General features: G+C 46.0%; 1 protein-coding gene across 2 annotated transcripts in view; it reads right to left on the reverse strand.

The window, feature by feature from the left end:
* INTS9 (integrator complex subunit 9) overlaps positions 1 to 21,536 on the reverse strand; it is a 104,073-nt gene continuing 82,537 nt past the window's right edge. For both annotated transcript variants that reach the window (XM_082468888.1, XM_082468887.1), the window contains exons 12-17: positions 20,478 to 20,649; positions 17,416 to 17,540; positions 15,216 to 15,383; positions 3,420 to 3,518; positions 2,578 to 2,715; positions 1 to 709 (exon numbers count right to left, since the gene is read on the reverse strand). In XM_082468888.1, coding sequence (XP_082325014.1) covers positions 533 to 709; positions 2,578 to 2,715; positions 3,420 to 3,518; positions 15,216 to 15,383; positions 17,416 to 17,540; positions 20,478 to 20,649 — 879 coding nt within the window. In that variant the 3' untranslated portion in view covers positions 1 to 532. The remainder of the gene's footprint in view (positions 710 to 2,577; positions 2,716 to 3,419; positions 3,519 to 15,215; positions 15,384 to 17,415; positions 17,541 to 20,477; positions 20,650 to 21,536) is intronic.

The following is a 21,536-nucleotide window of genomic DNA, read 5'->3' on the forward strand; positions in this document are numbered from 1 at the left end:
TTCTATAAAAAATAAGTTTTATTAACAAAATGAGCTCACATGGTAAAACACAGATAGATGGGTTCATTTTGCTAATTTTGGGGGATCATCTTTCTTATTAGGTACAGCACTGTAGACAATAAAACAAACTCAAAGACTAGTTCCCCTGCCCGAAGCCTGTGAAACCATGAAAAACAGGTCACAAGTCCTCATCTTTTTACCTCTCCTTCCACTATTTATTAACCTCCTGGAAAGCTGCTGTAGCTCTCAGCCTTCTCCTCGGCTTGTTGCCTCACTTGCCTGGCTACCCGAGAGAGGCAGGACTGGGAAGAAGACGAGCCTGAAGGTTAAAGGGAAAGCTCTTGCCTGAAACAGTGCTAAGAAGCCAGACCCGGAGATTCTGGCCATAACTCCTGAGAATGTCCCTCAAGCCAGAGACCAACACCACAGAGACCTGCCAGGCCGCATGGCCTTCCTCCGCTGGGTGCTGGGCAGCCACGGTGAAGGACTGCAGCAGGGTCTCAGGGAAGTGGAGATGGCTTTCGTGTTCCACTCAGAACTTCTGTAGGAATTTGAGGACAAGGTCCCGCAGCCGTACCCTGAGCATCTCGTCATTGTCGCAGATGATATGGGTCGAATCTTCCTCGATCTGGATGAGCGTCTCAGCTTCCTGTAGCAGGACGATATGGCCCTTGGCTGTGTCTTCCACCTTAATATCGCTGAAGCCATGCTGCTCCAAAAGAAAAGGGACAGGAGGATGGTGGGTGCTCTGAAAAGCCGGAGGATATTTCAGCGACTGAGAGTTCTAAAATCATGCTTCCTAGAATTGGCTAAACTGAACATCCTAGAAACTGGCATTTTGGACACTCAGTACAATTCTACAGACTAATCACAGCACCTACCTACAGCAACAGAATTCAAACTGAAGCCCCTAAACATGCAAAATCGCATGCAAAGCACAGCAGAATTCCTGCAGCCTGCTTAAGCTGTTATCTGAGGAGCACATCTAAGCACCTGGGTTCAGGAGCCTGGGACGCCAGGCCGCTCCGTACCAGCCTCCACGCCACGCCTGTGGTCCCTGGTGAAAAAGCGCCATCCTGTCCCAGGAAAACGCCATTCTTCACAGCAAGATACCACTGACCTGCTGATGTGGCAAATCCTTCCCAAGGGAGAAGACAGATAAGGCAGCGTATCCGGGGCCACCTCCAATGCTAACTCAGAACTTTCTTACACATCAGATGTCAAGTTGAGAAAGAAGAAAAGAACTGGAAAGAGGACTAATTTGCCTGAAAGGACACAGGCTAGGTAATGAACGTGACCTAGGGAGATTCTCCACACTTGGCTCTGGAAATCTCACGTGTAGTTTGGGGCGGCCACGGATATTCCTCCTGCAGGAGGAGGTGGGGCAGAAATGGTGGGGGGAGTAGCTAGGGTCGGGGCCTAGGGGTCAACTCCCGGGTGCCCAGGCAGAAGAGCTAAACAAGGTCTTTCTGGGAAAGCAAGTTGTTTCAAGATTTTAAGAAACAAGTCAAGCGTGAGTCCCGTCAGCAGGGCCGGGGGTGCAGCATGGTCGGGAGGAAGCTGGTACTGGTGTGATCACAGCACATGGGGCTCCCTGGGGTAATTCCCACGGGGTGTCCCCATGTCACTAGGGGCCAGGAGAGCCACACAACTGGAGGAAAGCCCTCCCTTCAGGGAAAATTAAACGAGTACTGAAGAAAACAATTCCCAATAAAGAGAAAGCTTTAAAGATTTGAAAGAACTCAGCGACTGAGTTATTTAGTTTGGACAAAAGGCAGTAACTAGTTTAACAGAAGAAAGTCTCTTTTCCTGTAATGATCTACTATAGTTGCAGTTCTTCTTGTAAGAAGCAACACGAACAATATTATCTTTAGCCAATTCCTCCTCTTTTCTATCAAGGATTCTATAATTCTGATGCCAAAACAGGGACCTCTGAAGTCCTGTGACTGAAGCCAGAATTACAAACTCTTCTCCGGGTAAGTTGTTCTCTTTTTCCTCGTAGTCGTGAAATCTGCGCCTCGTGGTGGGCAGCCACCAGGGACAAGGGGCGGGATGGCTGCTGAGCCAGCGCAGGGACCACCGTCCTCCACAATGCCTGCCTGCTTCTCTCTCCTCCCAACCTGTCTGGGAATCGCTGGCTCTGCTTCCTGAGTGCCTGGGGATCTGGCATCAGTGGCCCCTGTGGCCCCCAGTCTTGCCCAAGACTCGTATCTCCTCTGACCTGGCCATGCTGGCTCTGACAGCGAGGGGTCTTCTCATAGGAAAGTGGGGCTCTAGAGGGGGCAGACCCTTCTTTCTCCTGGCTGTCCCCCTGCCCCATCTGTCACAGCTACGTTCCTGAAGAAAGAAAGGCCCCTCCTCAGTCTGGTTCCCACGAGAAGTGGGGCTGGGGGAAGGGGGGCCCGCTCTCCTCTAAGTCTCCGCGGCTCTCGCCTGGTTCTGTCCCCACCATGACCGAGGAGCCAGCAGCGCAGACAGTGGAGACGGCGAACTGCAGCAGCACGCGCTCCCCGGAGTGGGGCCGCCGTGGGCAGAGCGGGACGGCGGTGCCTCAGACGGCGCAACCCACCCGCTCACCTTCTCCAGCGTCTGCACGAACTGGTCCACGGGGATGGAGCCGCTCAGCAGAGGCTTCAAAACCTTGCAGTCTGGAATGTCATCACTGGCCCGCTTTCTCTTCTTGCCGCCTGTGGGCTGGGCGGGCCTGGGCGGGGGCTGGGTGGGAGGAAAACAGGGATCTCGTCAAGAAGTCACCCGGGAGCCCGAGTGAAGCTACCCGGCCCGCGGGACCCGCTTCCTAGAAGGGCCCTGGGCCTGCGTTCAGGGTCACCATCAGCTGGGGCTCCAGCTGGATTTCCACATAATGCACACAAGCTAAAGCCAACTGTCCACATATAATCGACACCTTATTCAGCAAAGATATCTTCCTTTTATCAAAATCTATTCTTAATTTTCAATTGACTGAATTCGGTGCTGTCTGCGTAAGGTCTTCATAACCCGTGTTGGTGACCACAGGTGGGGCAGCAGCTCCGAGAACACTGGCTGTGGGGTCAGACTGACTGGCTACAGTCCTTCTGTCAAGAAAATGAAGGGCAGAGAGATGGCCTCTAAGACGGTGATAGTAAAGAGAACTTTGTGAGGATTAAATAAGACAACGCCTGGTAAGGCCCTGGCCTGGGGTACAGCGCACTTTAAGTGGTCGCTATGGACACATGATGTGGAGGAACAAGAGCGACACAGCCCAACCCTGAAAGGGGTTTTTCTCATGGGGGGTGAAGACAAGGGCCCAAAGAGCTGCCCCCGAGGCACACACGTGCCATGAAGTGAGGCGTGAGGCACCAGGGGGAGGGCCCCCACCTGCACGGGGTTCTTCCCGCAGGTCCGCTGTATTTCAGGGCCCTCACCCTCCCCGACAATACCTGGAGAACGTGCTTGTTATCTTTAGTGTGCAGCACGGCCGAGACAGTTGCCAAGGAAACGCCAGGCTTGATCTCCATGGGTACCAGCGAGTCCGCGAGCTGGGAGCAAACAGAGGGGTTTCAGTCAGGCTCCCTGTAAACTGGGGGGATGAGGGTGCTGCCACCGTGCTGTGCAGAGGCAGGGGCTAGGAGGCCACGCTGGGTGGCAGTGCCACCCCCGTGCACGGCTCAGGATTAGATGGTGACGCCCAGGGTCAGGGTCACCCTGGCCAGCAGGCCCGCAGCACCACGTGCCCCTGCCAGTCTGGTGGAAGAGTACCAGACGTCAAATGTCAAAACTGAGCCTTTAGTGATCACCATTATTTTCTTTTGAATTTTTATTTACATCACTGCAGTCTAAAATGACCAAATAACTTTAAGAAGTAAAAAACTTAAAACAATCATTTTTAATCAAAAATACATCACACACACACACACATACACACAATCAACTGTGATGAAGAAAGGAGGTGAGAGAAGAGCAGAGGGAAAAGGGGGTGGTGGCAGCAGGTAAACAGGCTGAGAAGAGGAAGAGAACTAGCCGACCCAGTGCTCTGAGGTACAATGTCTTTTGCGCTGCTTCTCCTGAGACTCCAGAGTCACCCAGCGCAGGCATGTGCCACCACGTGCTGGGACCTGGGTGCTGCCCTCTCTGCTGCCCCTTTCATTAGTCGCTGCCACACCATGAAATGCCAACACCCCACCAAGAGCTCACTGTGTGACCTGGCACAACCTCTATCCAGCTTGCAGGTCTCCTAACACTCTTGTATAGACGCACACACACACACACACGTCCTCCTTACTCAAAATATACACCAAGTGCTGACTTTCCATGCCAGCCTCTGCCTTCATCCTTGTCACTTCTCCAGGGGACTAGTGACAGGCAGGAAGGGAAGAGACAGCAGCATTTGGACTGAGTGAGCTGTCTAATTCCTGGGAATCTGACTTCTCCCAAAGGTAAAATACACAGCTTTTACCTGTGGGCCATCTCTTTCTCTAACACCAGAGTCTGATGTGTACACCTTCTCCTCTGCAACTTCAGAGTCCCCTGACCCAGCCACCAGCAGTGACGTGTGATCTTATGAGAGGCCCTAACACTCGAGTTTAGTTGACTACTGTTCTTAAACGCATGCAGACCTCAACCTATCCAAGCCTCCTTTATAAAAAAACAAATATGCAAGATGCCATTTATGTAAACATGAAGATCAGTATCAAATGGGCAGAGGAAGCAGGTGAGGATATTTGAAATGACTGGCAAACATGTGAGGACTATTTCATGAACCAAAAAACGGGGGCGGGGGGTGGCCAAGATGGCAGAGTAGGAAGACCCTGAGCTCACCTCCTCCATGGGCACTCCACAACTACAACTGTAGATAGAGCAACCATAGATGAGAATGATCAGAAGACTAGCAGAAAATAATCTTCCACAACTGAAGATATGAAGAAGGAGTCACAATGAGAAGGAGTGGGGCAGAGACACAGTAGAGTCAAGACCCACACACTTGGGTAGGTGACCTGGCAGCCCCACCTACCAGTGTTCCTGTGGTAGTCAGCTCTACCACAATGGAAGGGCCCATGCAGCCCTCAAAGGGGGTGACCCTAGAGCATATATCTGGTGACCAGAGGGGTGTGTGCTGCTGGGCCCCATAGGATGTCTCCTACAAAAGTCCAATTCTCCAAGATTGGGAAATGTAACCAACCTACCTAACACACAGAAATAAAAACAGAATTAGGCAAAATGAGGAGACTGAGGAATATGTTACAAAAAAAGGAATAAGATAAAACCCCAGAAGAACTGAGCAAAGGGGAGACAGGCAATTGACCTGATAAGTTCAAGGTAATGATCATAAAGATGCTCAATGAATTTGGGAGAAGAATGGACGAACACAGTGAGACGTTAGAAATTTTTAATAAAGCGTTAGAAAATATAAAGAAGAACCAGAGCTAAAGAACACAGTAACTGAAACAAAAACTACACTGGAAGGAATCAAGAGTAGATTAGTTGACACAAAGGAACAGATCAGTGCACTAGAAGACAGAGTAGTAGAAATCACCCAAGCTGAACAGAAAAAAGAAAAGAAAAAAGAAAATCGTTTAAGAGACTTCTGGGACAATATCAAGTGCACTAACATTCACATAATAGGGAACTTAAAAGGAGAATACAGAAGGGGGCAGAGAACTGTTTGAAGAGATACTAACTGAAAACTTCCCTAACCTGGGAAACGAAACACATGCAGGCCCAGAGAGTCCCAAATAAGATGAACCCAAAGAGGTCCACACCAAGACATACTGTAATTGAAATGGCAAAAATTGAAGGTAAAGAATTTTAAAAGCAGCAAGGGACAAGCAACTAGTTACATACAAAGGAACTCCCATAAGACTATTAGCTAACTTTTCCAAAAGTACTACAAAAGCAACCAGAAAATAATTAAGAAAATGGCAATAAGTACATACCTATAAAATAATGATTTTAAATGTAAATGGGCTGAATTTGCCACTCAAAAGACATAGAGTACTGAATGGATTAAAAAATAAGGCCCATCTACATGCGGCCTACAAGACTCATTTCAGAAATAAGGACAGACACAGACTGAAGGTGAAGGGATGGAAAGAGATATTCTATGAAATGAAAAGCTATACTCAGACAAAATAGACTTTAAAACAGACTGTAATAAAAGAAGGGCATTACATAATGATAAAACAGGTCAATCCAGCAAGAAGATGTAACATAAATGTATATGCACCTAACACAGAAGCACCAAGATCTATAAAGCAAACATTAATGGACTTAAAGGGAGAAACTGAAAGCAATACAATAATATTAAGAGACTTTTAACACCCCACTCACATCACTGAATAGATCATCTAGACATAAAATCAATAAGGAAACACTGGCCTTAAAATGACACATTAGACCAAATGGCATATATATATATATATATATATATATATATATATATATATATATATATAAAACATTCCAGCCAAAAGCAGCAGAATATACATTCTTTTCAAGTGCACATGGAACATTCTCCATGATAGATCACATGCTAGGCTACTAAACAAATCTCAGTAGATTTAAGAAGACAGAAATCATATCAAGCATCTTTTCCAACCACACTATGAAACTAGAAATCAACTACATGAAAAAAATTTCAAAAAACACAAAACACATGGAGGCTGAGCAATATGCTCCTCAACAACCAGTGCGTCAATGAAGAAACCAAAGAAGAATTTAAAAAATACCTGGAGACAAATAAAAATGTAAACACAACAATTCAAAATCTATGGGAAGCAGCAAAGGCAGTTCTAAGAGGGAAACTTACAGTGAACAAGCCTACCTCAGGAAACAAGAAAAATCTCAAACAAGCTAATCTCATCCCTACAGGAACTAGAAAAAGAAAAAGCAAAACCCAAAGTTAGCAGAAGAAATTCTAAAGCAATGAAACTAAGAGCTACTTCTTTGAAAAGAAAAACAAAATTGATATACCTTTAGTCAGAATCATCAAGAAAAGAGAGAGGGACCAAACAAATAAAAACAGAAATGAAAGAGGGGAAGTTAAAACTGACACCACAGAAACACAAAGGATCATAAGAGATTACTATGAACAATTACAGGCCAATAAAATGGAAAACCTATAAGAAATGGATAAATTGCTAGAAATGTACAATCTCCCAATACTAAATCAGGAAGAAATAGAAAATATGAACAGACCGATTACCAGTAATGAAACTGAATCAGTAATAACAAACAAAAGTCCAGAACCAGCTGGCTTCGCTGGTGAATTCTACCAAAAATTTAAATCAGAGTTAACACTTATTCTTCTCAAACCATTCCAAAAAACTGAAGAGGAAGGAATGCTTCCAAACTCATTCTACAAGACCAGCATCACCCTGATACCCAAACCAGACAAAGACAGCACACAAAAAAGAAAATCTCAGGCCAATATCACTGACGAACATAGATGAAAAAAGTCTCAACAAAATATTAGCAAACCGAATTCAACAATACATTAAAAGGACCATATACCACGATGAAGTGGGATTTAGCCCAGGGATGCAAGAATGGTTCAATATTCACGAAACAGTCAACATGATACACCACATTAACAAGCAGAAGAATAAAAGTCACATGATCATCTTAATAGACTCAGAAAAAGCTTTTGACCAAATTCAACATCAAATCATGATAAAAACTATTAAGAAAGTGGGTATAGAGGGAACATACTAAAGGCCATATATGACAAGCACACAGCTAACATCATACTCAATGGTGAAAAGCTGAAAGCATTTCCTCTAGGATAAGGAACAATACAAGGATGCCCACTCTCGACACTGCTATTCAACATAGTACTGCAAGTCCTAGCCACAGCAATCAGAAAGAAAAAGAAATAAAAGGAATCCAAATTGGAAAGGAAGAAGTAAAACTGTCACTGTTGGCAGATGACATGATACTATACATAGAAAATCTTAAAGACACAACCAAACTATTAGAACTAATAAATGAATTCAGTAAGGTTGCAGGATACAAAATCAATATACAGAAATCTGCTGCATTTCCATACACTATCAACAAACTGTCTGAAAGAGGAATTAGGAAAACAATCCCATTTACAGCTGCATCAAAAAGAATAAAACACCATGGAATAAATCTAACCAAGGAGGTAAAAGACCTATACTTGGAAAATTCTAAGACACTGATGAAAGAAATTGATGACAACAGAAACAAATGGAAAGATATACTGTGCTCATGGATTGGAAGAATACTGTTAAAATAACCATACTTCCCAAGGCAATCTACAGATTCAATGCAAACTCTATAAAAATACCAATAGCATTTTTTACAGAACTAGAACAAATAATTCTAATATTATATGGAAACACAAAAAACACCAAATAGCCAAAACAATCTTGAGAAAGAAGAACGAAGCCTGAGGTATCACACTCCCTGAGTTTCAACTATACTACAAAGCTATAGTAATTAGAACAAAATGGCATTGGCACAAAAACAGACATATAGGTTAATGGAACAGAATAGAGAGCCCAGAAATAAACACATGCGTATATGGTCATTTAATCTATGATAAAGGAGGCAAGAATATATGATGGGGAAAAGACAGCCTCTTCAATAAATGTTACTGGGAAAACTGAACAACCACATGCAAAAGTCTCATGTCTCATACCATATAAAAAATAAACTCAAAATAGATTAAAGACTTAAATCTAAGACCTTAAACCACAAAACTCCTAGAAGAAAACATAGGCAATATGCTCTTTGACAGCGGTCTTTTATCAATTTTTTTTTTTTTGGATGTCTCCTCAGACAAGGGATTCAAAAGCAAAAATAAACAAACGGAACAACATCAAACAAAAAGCTTTTGCACGGTGAAGGATACTATCAATACAAAAAGGCTGCCTACTGAATGGGAGAAGATATTTGTAAACAATGTATCAGATAAGGGTTAATACCCAAAATATACAAAGAACTCATATAACTCAACATAAAAAAACCCCAAACAACCTGACTGAAAAATTGGCAGAAGACCTGAATAGGCATTTTCCCAAAGAAGACATACAGATGGCCAACAGACACATGAAAAGATGCTCAACATCACTAATCATCAGGCAAGTGGAAATTGAAACCATAATGAGGTATCACCTCATACCTGTCAGAATAGCTATTACCAAAAAGACAACAAATAACAAGTGTTGGCGAGGATGTAGAGAAAAGGGAACACTTGTGCACTATTGGTGGGATTGTAAATTAGTGTAGCTGCTATGGAAAACAGTGTGGAGGTTCCTCAAAAAATTAAAAATAGAACTACCATATTATCTAGCAATTCCACTTCTGGGTATTTACCCAAAGAAAACAAAACACTAATTTGAAAAGATATATGCACCCCTATGTTCACTGTAGCATTATTTACAATAGCCAAGATATGGAAGCAACCTAAGTGTCCACTGACAGATGAATGGATAAAGAAGATGTGGTGTGTAGATGTACGTGTGTGTGTGTGTATATGCAGTGGGATATTACTTAGCCATAAAAAAAGAATGGAATCTTGCCACTTGTGACAACATGGATAGACCTAGAGGGTATTATGCTAAGTGAAATAATATAACAAATACCATGATTTCACTTATATGTGGAATCTAAAAAACAAATGAACAAACATTAAAAAAAAAAAAAGAAATACACTCATAGATAGAGAACAAACAGGTGGTTGCCAGAGGGGAAGTGGTGAGGGGATGAGTGAAATAGATAAGAGAGATTGATTCACAGGGATGAAATGTACATTACAGGGAATATAGTCAGTAATATTGTAATAAATTCATATGGTAACAGATGGTAACTAGACTTAGTATGGTGATCATTTTGTAATGTACAGAAATATTAAATCACTATGTTGTGCACCAGGAACTAACACAGCAGTAGGTCAATTATACTTCAATTTAAAAAAAAAAAAAAAAAAAGGGAAAACAAGAGAAGACACATGAAACCAGTGTGAAATGTTCCCACTGAGATGCGTGTGTGCTCTGAGCTCCTGACAATGCCCATCCGTAAGTATTCTTTTCCTTCCTACACTGTACTGTTCCCAGCAAAGGATCAAAGGTCAGTTGTCTGGCAGAACTTTAAAGCCAAAGAATTGGCTTGGGAGGTTTGCAGATAGCACTGTGGGAACCAAGCAGGTGAGCGACTCTCCCTGGGCAGCCCCAGGAATAAATTCTATCTCCAAGAAGGCTCTCTGAAGTGGCAGCTCTGCCACAAGGGAAGTCTACCTAGAGCCCACGAGACGACTCAGCCAGACACCTCTGGGAAGGAGGATGCATCCACCTGCCACCCCAGAAACAGAATTTTTCTATTAGCGCGGGCCCGTGAGGACTGACGTCAGCTCTCCCAGTTTGCACTTACAGGGACAAAGAGGGAGGATTTACAAGGAAGCTGCAGAGGACACACTTTCATTTGGGGGAGAAACAAGCATCCATTAATAGTAGCAAAACCTAAAGAACAGCAGCAGATTTTAACTCCTTCATCTCCCACATGCATTTCCCAGGCAAAACCAAATGATACTTTTAGTTCTATATCTACATTCCACATACAAAGATTTATGTAAAAGAATGTTTCTCAAAGTATTATTTATAGTTTGAAAAAGCAGAAATAATAAATGTCCACCAGTAAAGGAACAGTTAAATTACGATGCATTTAGGATAGACCATTATATACCTAAGATGCTTTTGAAATATCTTTAACGACAATATACTGTTACTTTACAAAGATATTATGAGGTATGATTCAAACACACACACACAGCGTGAACACACAAAGCAAATACAAAAAAACTGGACAGTAATTACGTCTGGTATTGGGATTAGGACTGATTTTTTTTTGTCTTTGTCCTTTTTTTCCCCCTTATTTTCCAAGTTTTCTAGAATGAACAGGCTTATTTTTACTGAAAAATGAATCTTACGACAGAGTCATAAACATAAAAGCTCGAGAAGCCTGAGGGGCCTTAAAAACAAAAGAAGACCATCCAGAGCGCTGGCTCTCAGGTGTGGCGGCAGAGGCCCCTGCGGCTCCTGAGGCTCTTTTGCAGCATCGAGGTCAATATGATTGTCATTAATAATAAGATGTTTTGCCTTTTCACTCTCATTCTCTCACAAGGGTTCACTAGAATTTTCTAGAGGCTACATGACATGTGTATCACAACAGACTGAAAGCAAAAGGGGACAGGAGAATCCAGCCGTCTTCCACAGGCAGACGTTAAAGAGATTTGCTAACGTAAAACAGTGCCCTTCTTCTCTTTTTTTTTTGAAACATTTTCCAAAAAAGACCTTTTAGGGACTTCCCTGGCGGCTCAGTAGTTAAGAATCCACCTGCCAATGCAGGGGACATGGGCTTGGTCCCTGATCTGGGAAGATCCCACATGCTGTGGAGCAACTAAGCCTGCGAGCCACAACTACTGAGCCCGCGTGCTGCAACTACTGAAGCCCACGCATCTAGAGCCCGTGCTTCACAACAAAAAGAAGCCACCGCAATGAGAAGCCCGTGCACCGCAATGAAGAGTAGCCCCCACTCTCCGCCACTATAGAGAAAGCCTGCGCACAGCAACGAAGACCCAATGCAGCCAAAAATAAATGAAAATTAAAAAAAAATCTTTTAGTTGTGTTAACATCTAATGGGTTTACATTATTTTTTATTTAATAATTCATTAATTATTCATTTAAGAATTAAATATTTTTAAAATGTCTTAGTTTTAACTTCTATTATAGCAAGTATCAATAGATACAACCCAAATACACAAAAGCTCTCTGGGGTTCTAATTTTTAAGAAGTCTTGAGACCAAAAAGTTTGAGGACTGCTGGCTTAGAGTACTGGAATCTAAGCCTAAGCCTTCAAGCCCAGCCACTGTAAGTGAGACCTTGGCCAGAAGGTAAATACCAGACAAAAATAACGCAAAGACACTGGGTCAGAGCCTTTCACTTTGAGATGAGTAAAATGCAGAGAAAATGAAAAGCACAATCATAAAAATACATTAAACAACCCAAATAACTACAAGTGGGGATGGTTAGTGCCACTTCTTTGCTACAAACCACAAAACAAAAACTTGGCCCCTTTTTGGAGGGGAACTTGCTTTCATCTCTCCCTCCCAATCAAAAAAAAAAAAAATCCATCATCAATGCCAAACTACTAAAACGAAACAAAAAATTCCAACACAGGCAATATTAACCTCATGGGTTAGGCAACTGGAAGTCTAAAGCAAAGAGCAATTATTTCAACGTTCTAGCAGGAGGCTTCAGGAGGACAGCTGGTCAAAAAGAGCCCTGGCCGACCTGCAGGAAGATGGAGGTGGTCCCCCAGAGACCAGCAGTGACACACAGGTGGGCGTGGGGCAGGTCTCAGGGTCAAGGCTGCTGGTCTACTCCCATTGGACTTGAGGGAGGAGCTTTGTGAAAGACAGAACAGCGTGCTGTGCACTCCCCAAAGCCAATCCCTTCCTTCTCTGGCTCAGTGTCAGAAGGTATAAAAGAGGTAGATTTATCTTTTATTTTGGTAATTTAAAATGGGAACAGACAAGCTTAACGTGGACTGTTTAATCACGGTGAGGATACACTTGGGCATGGGAAATGCCAGAAGCTTATTAGTAAGACTGTTTCTTTGTAGATGGCTAGTAATTTTTTGTCTTTAAAAACTCAACATTCTGCCTTCTTTTTGCCTTCTGTATTGAAAACTGGCACATATGAAATAGGTCTCTTACACCAGCAGTCCTCAAATTTTAGCAAGCACTGGCTCACGTGGAGGGCTGGCTGAAACCCAGACTGCTGGGCCTCACCCTGGAGTGTTGATTCAGCAGGTTAGAAGGTGCACTTCTAACGAGTCCCCAGGGCTGCTGCGGCTGGTGGCGGATTACACGGAGCCCCGCACTGCGATCCCCACAGGAAGGCCCTGGGCTGGGTGCCCCATCGCCGCAGCGGCACAGATCAACTGGGGGCTCTACTCTCACTTAAAGGACAAAATCTGTGACATATGTTAGGAATGACCTTTGGGGCACAAAGGGCACATATTAGTGATCACCTAGGTTTCTTCAGGGATGGAAAAGACCAGGTCTAATTGAGTAAGTGTACCTATCTCATAAGATGGGTGAGACAGTCCATGGAAAGTGCTGAGTACAGATCCTGGCCCATAGTGACAGCTCAATAAACATACTATTTGCAGTACAATTAAATGGGGAAGCCAAAGGGCTGGGCCAATGAAATATGGAGAAAGGGTAACCTGGAATTCAGAGCTGAAAGAACTTTCTTCATTCTCTTGGGTCTCGGTAGGACGTGGCCTCAAAGGGAAGAGCAGAGGGGAGGCCAGCTCCGTGCTCACGGTCAGTTGTACTAGGGTCGGGAGGAAACTCCTGACACAGGTAGCCCTGGCCACCTCTCCTGTGAAGGAGCTGTTATGAGAGAGAAATGCAAGTCAGCTGCTGAGCCGAGATACCAGGGTGCGAGCCGCTGCTCTCACAAGCTCCAACGAAAAATGGCTATTTTCCTTTTAAAGAACTAGCAGACCACAAACGTCCCAATGACGCTCAAAGCAGTCAACCTGAGGAACTATACATATCTCTCCACTGGTTTATTGCTTACCAATAAGCGATAAACTGCCCCTTTAAAAAAATCACCTTTATAACTTTCCCCACTTCATCTCTCCAGCCTGGGCTCACAGGCAGCTCTTCTGCCCCCTCGATCCGGCCACATGCTGTTTGCTGAGGGGACACGTGCTGTGACGGCTCCCTCCCCAGGAACCAAGAGTGAAATGAAAATGGATGTGAAATGTGAACGATCATCTACTTCTATGTGTCTTAGTGAAAAACACGACCACTTGCTAGTTTTATCTAGCAAACAAGTCTTGCTAGTTTTATCTTGCTGAATCAATTTTATCTAAATTAGTTATGGAAATTTGTTTGGATCTCCTTTGTCTATGGCTCTAGTTTTAAAAAAAAACACATTTATTTATTTATTTTTGGCTGCACTGGGTCTTTGTTGCTGTGCGCGGGCTTTCTCTAGTTGCAGCGAGTGGGGGCTCCTCTTTGTTGCGGTGCACGGGCTTCTCATTGTGGTGGCTTCTCTTGTTGTGGGGCACGGGCTCTAGGCGTGCGGGCTTCAGTAGTTGTGGCACGCGGGCTCAGTAGTTGTGGCGCACGGGCTTAGCTGCTCTGTGGCATGTGGGATCTTCCTGGACCAGGGCTCAAACCCATGTCCCCTGCATTGGCAGGTGGATTCTAAACCACTGTGCCACCAGGGAAGCCCCTGTCTATTGCTCTTAGTTTAAAAAAGAACAACTCAGGTTAACTGTGGAAAGGACTGAATGTACTGGACACTGGGTCCCCATTGATGGCACCTGGCCTTGTTCCACCACCAGCCTTTGTTAGGGTCTTGGAAATGGACAACATTCAGGGGCTTAGTTTTCCAAGTCCAAGATCTGGCTATTCTGCTGAGCTCCAGAGAGAATCGGGGGACACTGCTTTTAAGTTTTCCTACTTCTTTTTCCTGTTTGCTAAAAACACGTTCAAGCGTCTCCGGAGGCAACAGGAAGCCAGAAGCAGTGTCCTCAGAGCTTGGCACACCATCACTGTGGCAGCTGGGCCACACGCTTCCCACTGCCCCTCCCCACACCTGTCACTCAGGCGCAACCCACCTCAGCTGTTCCACATGCACGACATGCTTTTTACCTTTTTTCCCTATTAAAACAAGCTCAGATATCATAGAACTAAAAAATATGTAGACTTCAGTAGAATAAAATCTTTAAGTTATACTAAAATGCATGCAAATAGTAATCAAAGTTTACATTCCTTACTTTTTGGTTACTCTCATCTCCTCCATCTATCTCTGAACTTGGTGAAACTTGGCCCTCACTCATAAATGGGGTCCAGGAGGTTCGAGGAAACCCACACCCTCAGGCGGTTAGGGACAGAGCTGACACTGGCTTACCTGTTCTCCATGCTATGGCCTGTGCCCTGGCCTCCCACACACATTAAGCTTTAATATAAGCAGTGCTCCAGCAGGCCGGATGTTGACAGCTGTTACTTCATTACTGGAAAAATGCGGAGGTTCTGAAAATCCCACCTCTCTTCCCAGTTACTGGCTTAAGGGTCGATGTGCTTTGGTTCATCCACGTGTGATACAAACCCCAAAGAAAGCTACTGCTGGGACGGTCTTCCGCAGACTCAAGTGGAAAACCCGGGCGTGACCCTGGGAAGCAGCACAGCTCACCTCCGGCATGATTTCGATCTTCTCATACCGACGCTTGAAGGGCAGGGCGAGGACCTCGGCGCGCCGATAGGACATGGCGGGTGGCTGGCAGTCAATCATCAGGTCCATCCGGTGGGACTGCGCCGGGGGCGGCTGGGTGTACTGCTCAGGACAGACCACGTGGAGGGGCTGAGGAACCGGCGGGACAGGGGCAGGGTGGGGGGAGGAGGAGGAGGAAACAAGAGGAGGCTGTGAGGCAGGAGAGGCCGCGTCCTGAGCTAATCCTCCCTTTGCGGGGCTCAGGCTCACCACTTGGCCGTTTCGAATTCTCATCCTGTCAAACCCAAGTAACCAGTGAGCGAAGTGGGGGGAAAGAAGATCAAAAATTTCAGGGGAAAAGCCCTGATCTGCCGGCCATGTTGATGAGCAAGGGATTTACTGCCTTGGTTTGTATTTATTTTTTCATTATATTCAAGTCACTTTGATGGTGACATCCATGGGTCTACCCTCAAATGGCCTCTGAGCCCCTTGAGGGCAGTCTTCTCGTCACTTACCGTCATCGACTTGGTACCGCTACTGGCTGATGAGCAAGAACTGTGACTTTTTGTGCTAGTTTGGATTTCTGGTCTGGATCTGCAGGTCTACTGGTACTAGGCAGTGGGCAATGGTCAGGCCTTATCTTCAGTTGTGTAGGACACACTGAATCAGATAGAATTTTTTTTTTTTAACAAATGTCTCTTTTTATTATCTTGAGAGAAAACCAATTAGTAAACCAATGTTTACTTTGGCCAAATACCACCCAACTGCCAACCGAACGTGGCACCCAGAGAGTCAAGGCATTGTCACTGCCTTTACTGAAGAGTCTGGACCGAGCCTCAAGTTCCCGGAAGAACAAGGCTTCCAACAGACCTGACGGGTTGCGTTTCAAACCGCACTTGTCCTTTAGGGACTGACACCTCCGCTCCTCTTCAGACTGCCTTTCGCCCTCCTTCCTGCCTGGTCAGCATCTTATAACTCTGTCTCAAAGCCGGTCGACTCCACAGTCACTGCCCGAGGACTCTCCCCAGGTTCTCCTCCCCTGCAATGGAGACCAGGCGGCCTCCTGTTTCCCTTATTCACACACCACCGAGGGGCTGGGGAGTCCGCCGTGGTTCAGGGACCGAGGGTGACATTACTCAGAAGTGAAAACAACAGGCTCTTAACTGTTTCTTCCAGCAAGTTGACAGGCACACAGTGGTGTATGAAATCGCTCATGGAAATCGGAAGTGGCTTAACTGCTCCAACCATGTCTAGAGGAAGGGCCAGCAAGCTCAGGGTCACCGTCCGCTGTTACCCCTGCGCTCCGGAGGCCTCCAGCTTTCTCTGTTTCCTGCTACCCTTCCTTAGAGTTTGCTGTTAGCGCCTCTCCTCCTGAGGTCAGGGGTTCTGTGAAGAGGAGGAAAGTGACCTCCCAGCTCAGGCCGAGAAATGTAGGGAGCCAACCACACCTCGCTCAGCGACTAGGGTCCAGGGCACCCCGGCGCTCACGTAAGGTCCCGGGCGCACCGAGGTGATGGGACATCAGAACCCTTCCTCTCGCCCGTTCTGAGTTGTCTCCCTCACCAACTGCCACCACCCTTCCAACCCCGAAACACGGGCCACCCGAGTGATAAGTGACCCAGGGCGGGGAGTTTTTCCTCCCCGTTCTCCTTCTGGGCCAACAGTGTTCCTTTCGCCTATGCTTTACCCCGACTACTCCTTCCCTTTCTCTAAGGCAGAAAATGCAAAATGAAACAAACAAAAAAGCGACAACCACCAAACCAAAACAATCCGCTAACAAAAGCATAACACTGCGGTACTAACCCATGTGTGCAAAAAGGGCCCAATATATGTTTCAGTTCAGTGGTCTTTCATCTTGACGAGTGTGTTTCTAGAATGATGTTTTTTGGTGGTGGGAGGGGGCGATTTGCTTTTAACTGGACACAAAGGGTCCCCATCAAAAATAAGACACTGTTTACACTTTCTTTTCCTCCCACTTTTGATTTCTTTAGAGGAGAAACTTCTTTCAGGGTGTAAAGCCCACTGGTTTGGAGTCTGGAGGGTACCAGCTGAGCACTCTGCAGGCCGAGGACGGGTGAGGAAGACAAGCAGTGCAGCTCGCCATCCCGGCCCCCACACCTCAGACACGATCCGCACAGAGATGCCAGGGCCGCGGGAGCCGCCAGCACAGTTTCCCCATTACCTGCACTTCTTTGAGCAGCTTTGACACTTGGATGAAATTCAGTCTCGTATCAATGGGGCAGTATATGCATTTCATGGCCAAGGGCTGGTAGGGAGCCAGTGTTTCCAGGTATGAGAAGTCGGGTTCTAAGGGGAGCACAAGAAAGAAAATTGAAAATGCAGGCAACAGAGGAACGGCCCAGTGAGGAAGCAGCTGGCATGGTCGAGGCCCAGCAGACGGGCAGCAGGACAGGAAAGGCACTGAAGGTTACGGGAGCCAGATTCCCCATCACGGGAGAGAGGAGTGATTTACAAATAAGGAGAGGGAGAGCTGGACTGAACGCCACAGGATGGATGTGGAATTGGAAGGACGCGTGTGAGCTCCAGGTTTTCAACACAGATGGAGGGAGAGATGAGACAAATGAGGGGCTAAATAAGTAAATGGGGGAGAGAGGAAAGCTCTTCTTTACAACAAAATGCCAACTAATAAATGTAAAAGAAGCGATGAAATTGAAAAAAAAAATTCACCATTTGGCAACCATCACAGTAATAATTTGGACCAGAATCATCAATAGATGCTAAAAAAAATTAGATAAACATCTGGGGAAGACCAGGATAAGTACATAGGCTCGAAGTGTCCCCCACAAGATACTGACTGACACAGAGCGGTGACTTCACAGGGGAGAAATCTGGCACAGGCCACTCGAACCGAGCGCTCAAAGGTCACCCCCAGGTAGGAGACAGACCACGTGCCTCCTACTTGACAGGATGCACCCAGAAGAAAAAAAAGAAGGATCCTGACCCCATGTCAACAAAATGCTTGTGCTGAGGCTGCGATGCCCCATCAGCAGAGTCAGTGCAGCGCCTGGGAACCGTCCTTGCCACGCTGGCTGGTTTGTTCTCTGCAGAGCCGCTCACCGCGGCCGGCCTGGCGGGGACTGTTTGCTCCGCCGGAGGAAGCTGCCCACCTCGGGCCAAAAGCAGTGGCTCACTCCTGGCGTGAAAAACGACACGCACATTCCTGACACAGTCTGTGCCCTGCGAGGACGCCACTTCCTACGGCCCCAGCTTTCCACACACCGGTCCCAGGAACTTACCCGGTGACCTCAGGGCAACTCATAGAACTTCCAGATTTTTTAAATGACCTCCCCTGCAGTGGATCCTGTCTACCCAGGAAGAACCCAGAAACCACCCAAATGAGGCCAGCACGGCTGCCTGGGGGATAAGCGCCTCTCTTTGTATGGATACTGTGTGAGCTACAACTCCCACAGCCGTAATACAACCAGATAAGGTGGCCCAAAACCTAGCAGACATTGTCAACGACACAACTTGTGCTCTGGAAGTTCAACACACCAGTTTAAATGTATACTCCTTACCCAGATGAATGTCTGGTAATGAATGCCATGGACAATCACGTAGCCCTTGCTTTCTTCTTAGCTGGCTGGAGGGACGTTTGCAGTATAGCAACGCCTCTTCTGTGTCTCTGTAATACTGTAACCACTGTCACATCAGAGCCAACATCTCCTCAGAAAGGACAGGAGAGACCCCCTCAGTCCTACTACAGACAGCGTTCTCTGGATGACTTCCTGCTTAGCAGAACTTGGCAACGGTGAGGCTCTGGGTAGCGTGAATCAACGTCTTAGGGCCTGACTTCCTCTGCCTGTGGCTGAAAGGAGGTCTGCGAGGGAGAACAGCAGCACCCGACAGCTGCTCTCTGAGCGCCCCCGGCACTCACGGCCAGGCCATGGTGCACCCGCCTACTGGACATAAACCACCTCACGTGACGCTGACGTGAGAACAGGCCACGCAGTGACCACGGTGGATCAAGACAAAAACGAGACCCTCCCTAATCATATGCCTGAACACATGACCACAGCACGGTCCGAACCACCACATAAGCAAACACTGCCCTCTCCTGGCTCCATTCGTCTCGCCTTCTAGACAAGAATCACTAAGATACCCAACCAGAGAACTACTGCTTCCTGATGGCACCCAAGCCAGAACAATGAACCCACCTCCAAAATCACCTAAGCCAAGGCCCGTAAGTTCTTCTGAACGTGCCCAGCGATGCCTCCTGCCTCCCCACGGTGGTACCCCCTCACTGCAAGGAGTCAGTACTCCAACTTTGTTCCATTACTGGTGCGTTCCTGGTGGCCTCTGGTTGGTCCTCACAACAGGCTGAGCACAGGGAAGGGCCCAAGCGTCCCTGACCCCAAAGCTCAGGGCATAACTAGACTCTCCTCCATGGCTCACATCTTAAAGGTAACTAGAAAACTCTAAGAAGGCAACTGGTACTTTCTCAACAGGCCTTTGTGCCAGGCACTATAAGGAGTGCTTTCTTATAACATTTCACTAAAGGCACAGAGCTGCCTGAGGATGAGCGACCAACAATCCCATTTGACAGAGGAAAGTGAGGCTCAGAGCGGGGAGTCACGCGGCTGAGGTTACAGCAACTCGGACCAGATTTCAGATCAAGGTTTTTTTACTTCATTGCCCTGAGATTTTCAAATCCCAAGGCTGTCTGAAGACCATGAATTGATAAAATAAGACAGTGATTAAGTAAAACCCCTAACGTGCCCTCGTTTAAGGATTAGTTTTATTCTGAGGGGTTGGTCTCCACAAGAAAAACTGCAAGCCAGAGTAAACTATAACCAAACGAGAGAGATCCATCTCCGTTAAGTAAGTCCTAAAGGGTAAAGCAAGACTGATTACTAGAATTCCTGCAGTTCTTGAACAGCTTACAAAATCCTATCAAAAGTAGTTCTAGACCAGAAATCTGTCTCGGGGAAAATCTACAAACACAGACATGGAAGCTCTGTCCAGTGCACAGTGATCTAACAGGACATTTTGCTTTGTTCTTACCCTTTCCCTTCCAGTTGCTTTATCCTTTAGTATTTACAACAGAATAGGGATCATATTTACGCCTTACTGTCAAATTCTTCCTGGATACAACAGAATAGTGATCATATTTATACCTTACTGTCAAATTCTTCCCAGCATCTCTACCTGGTAGGTACATCCTACCAGGTATGCAGGGATGGTCACAGTGGGAAGGGCAGGGTTTTGTTTTGTTGGTTTATTTACCTGTGAATATGACAGTGTTGAGACTAGATTTTCCCCAGAGCTCCATGAAATGGACCACGTCCCCAAATCGGAGGGAAGGGTGTCCAGTGAAAACCACACACGGCTGTCTGAAGTCATTGCTGAAGTCTCCATGGATGCTGGGGTAGTGCTTCAGCTTATTGGTCTGAATGAGCTAGAATACGTATCAAAAGCACATGAAGAGATGTTAGCCTACCCAGGAAGGAAGAACCACAGCATGGGAGATTGAACAAATTAAAAATACAAGATAGTGCTATTAATATTAGCCAAAGATCCAAATTTTTTACCTACAATGTGACTTTCTCAAAAGATGGGACCTTTCGGTAAAATTACCAAACTTAATGGAAACTTCTTTTCAGGTTGTTATGGCCTGATTCTGTCTAACCCTTCCTTTATAGCTTCCTGACACTCTGAGCTCCAGGCCCTGAAGTCCCCAATATTAGTTACTGTTTGAAGTACAAGTTTCCCAAACTCTGTGCATCACCAAGTTCTGTCAACAATAAACACTTCACACAAGAAAAATTGTTTACCAGCACAGGACTGCCTCTTGAGACGGTACAGCTGTGTTAAGTTACTGCGGCGAGGGGCCGGGGACTTAATATACACAAGAACAAACTGGCTTTCAGCAATGCGGGAGATGTGACGTCCTCACGACAGAGAGCTCTAGTAAGAAGCAGGCCATGCACAGTCTCAAACCTGTCTCAAAAGTGAATGTTTTGAACCAAAAAGGTCTTCCTTCTAGCACAACACTGGGAACTACTCTCCTAACGCCAGGCCCAACCCAAGGCAACGCCATATACAGTTACAACCACAGATGGCATCTTGTGGCACTGCTCAGAAGTTCTTCCTGCTGCCTCAGCCCTGCCCCCACTGCCCCACTCTAGCACCAAAAAGATGGCAAACACCCATACTTCAGAGACCCTAAATATCAACTAGTAGTGCCCTGAGATGCTGTCTGATGGGTAAAGAATTGATCTGTGACCCAGCTCAATCCTGTAGCCACCCATAATGCCTAAGAAGGGAGCCCAGCCAACAACTCCA

This window comes from Balaenoptera physalus (genome assembly GCF_965194825.1).
Source record: "Balaenoptera physalus genome assembly, chromosome: 7".
NCBI lineage: Eukaryota > Metazoa > Chordata > Mammalia > Artiodactyla > Balaenopteridae > Balaenoptera > Balaenoptera physalus.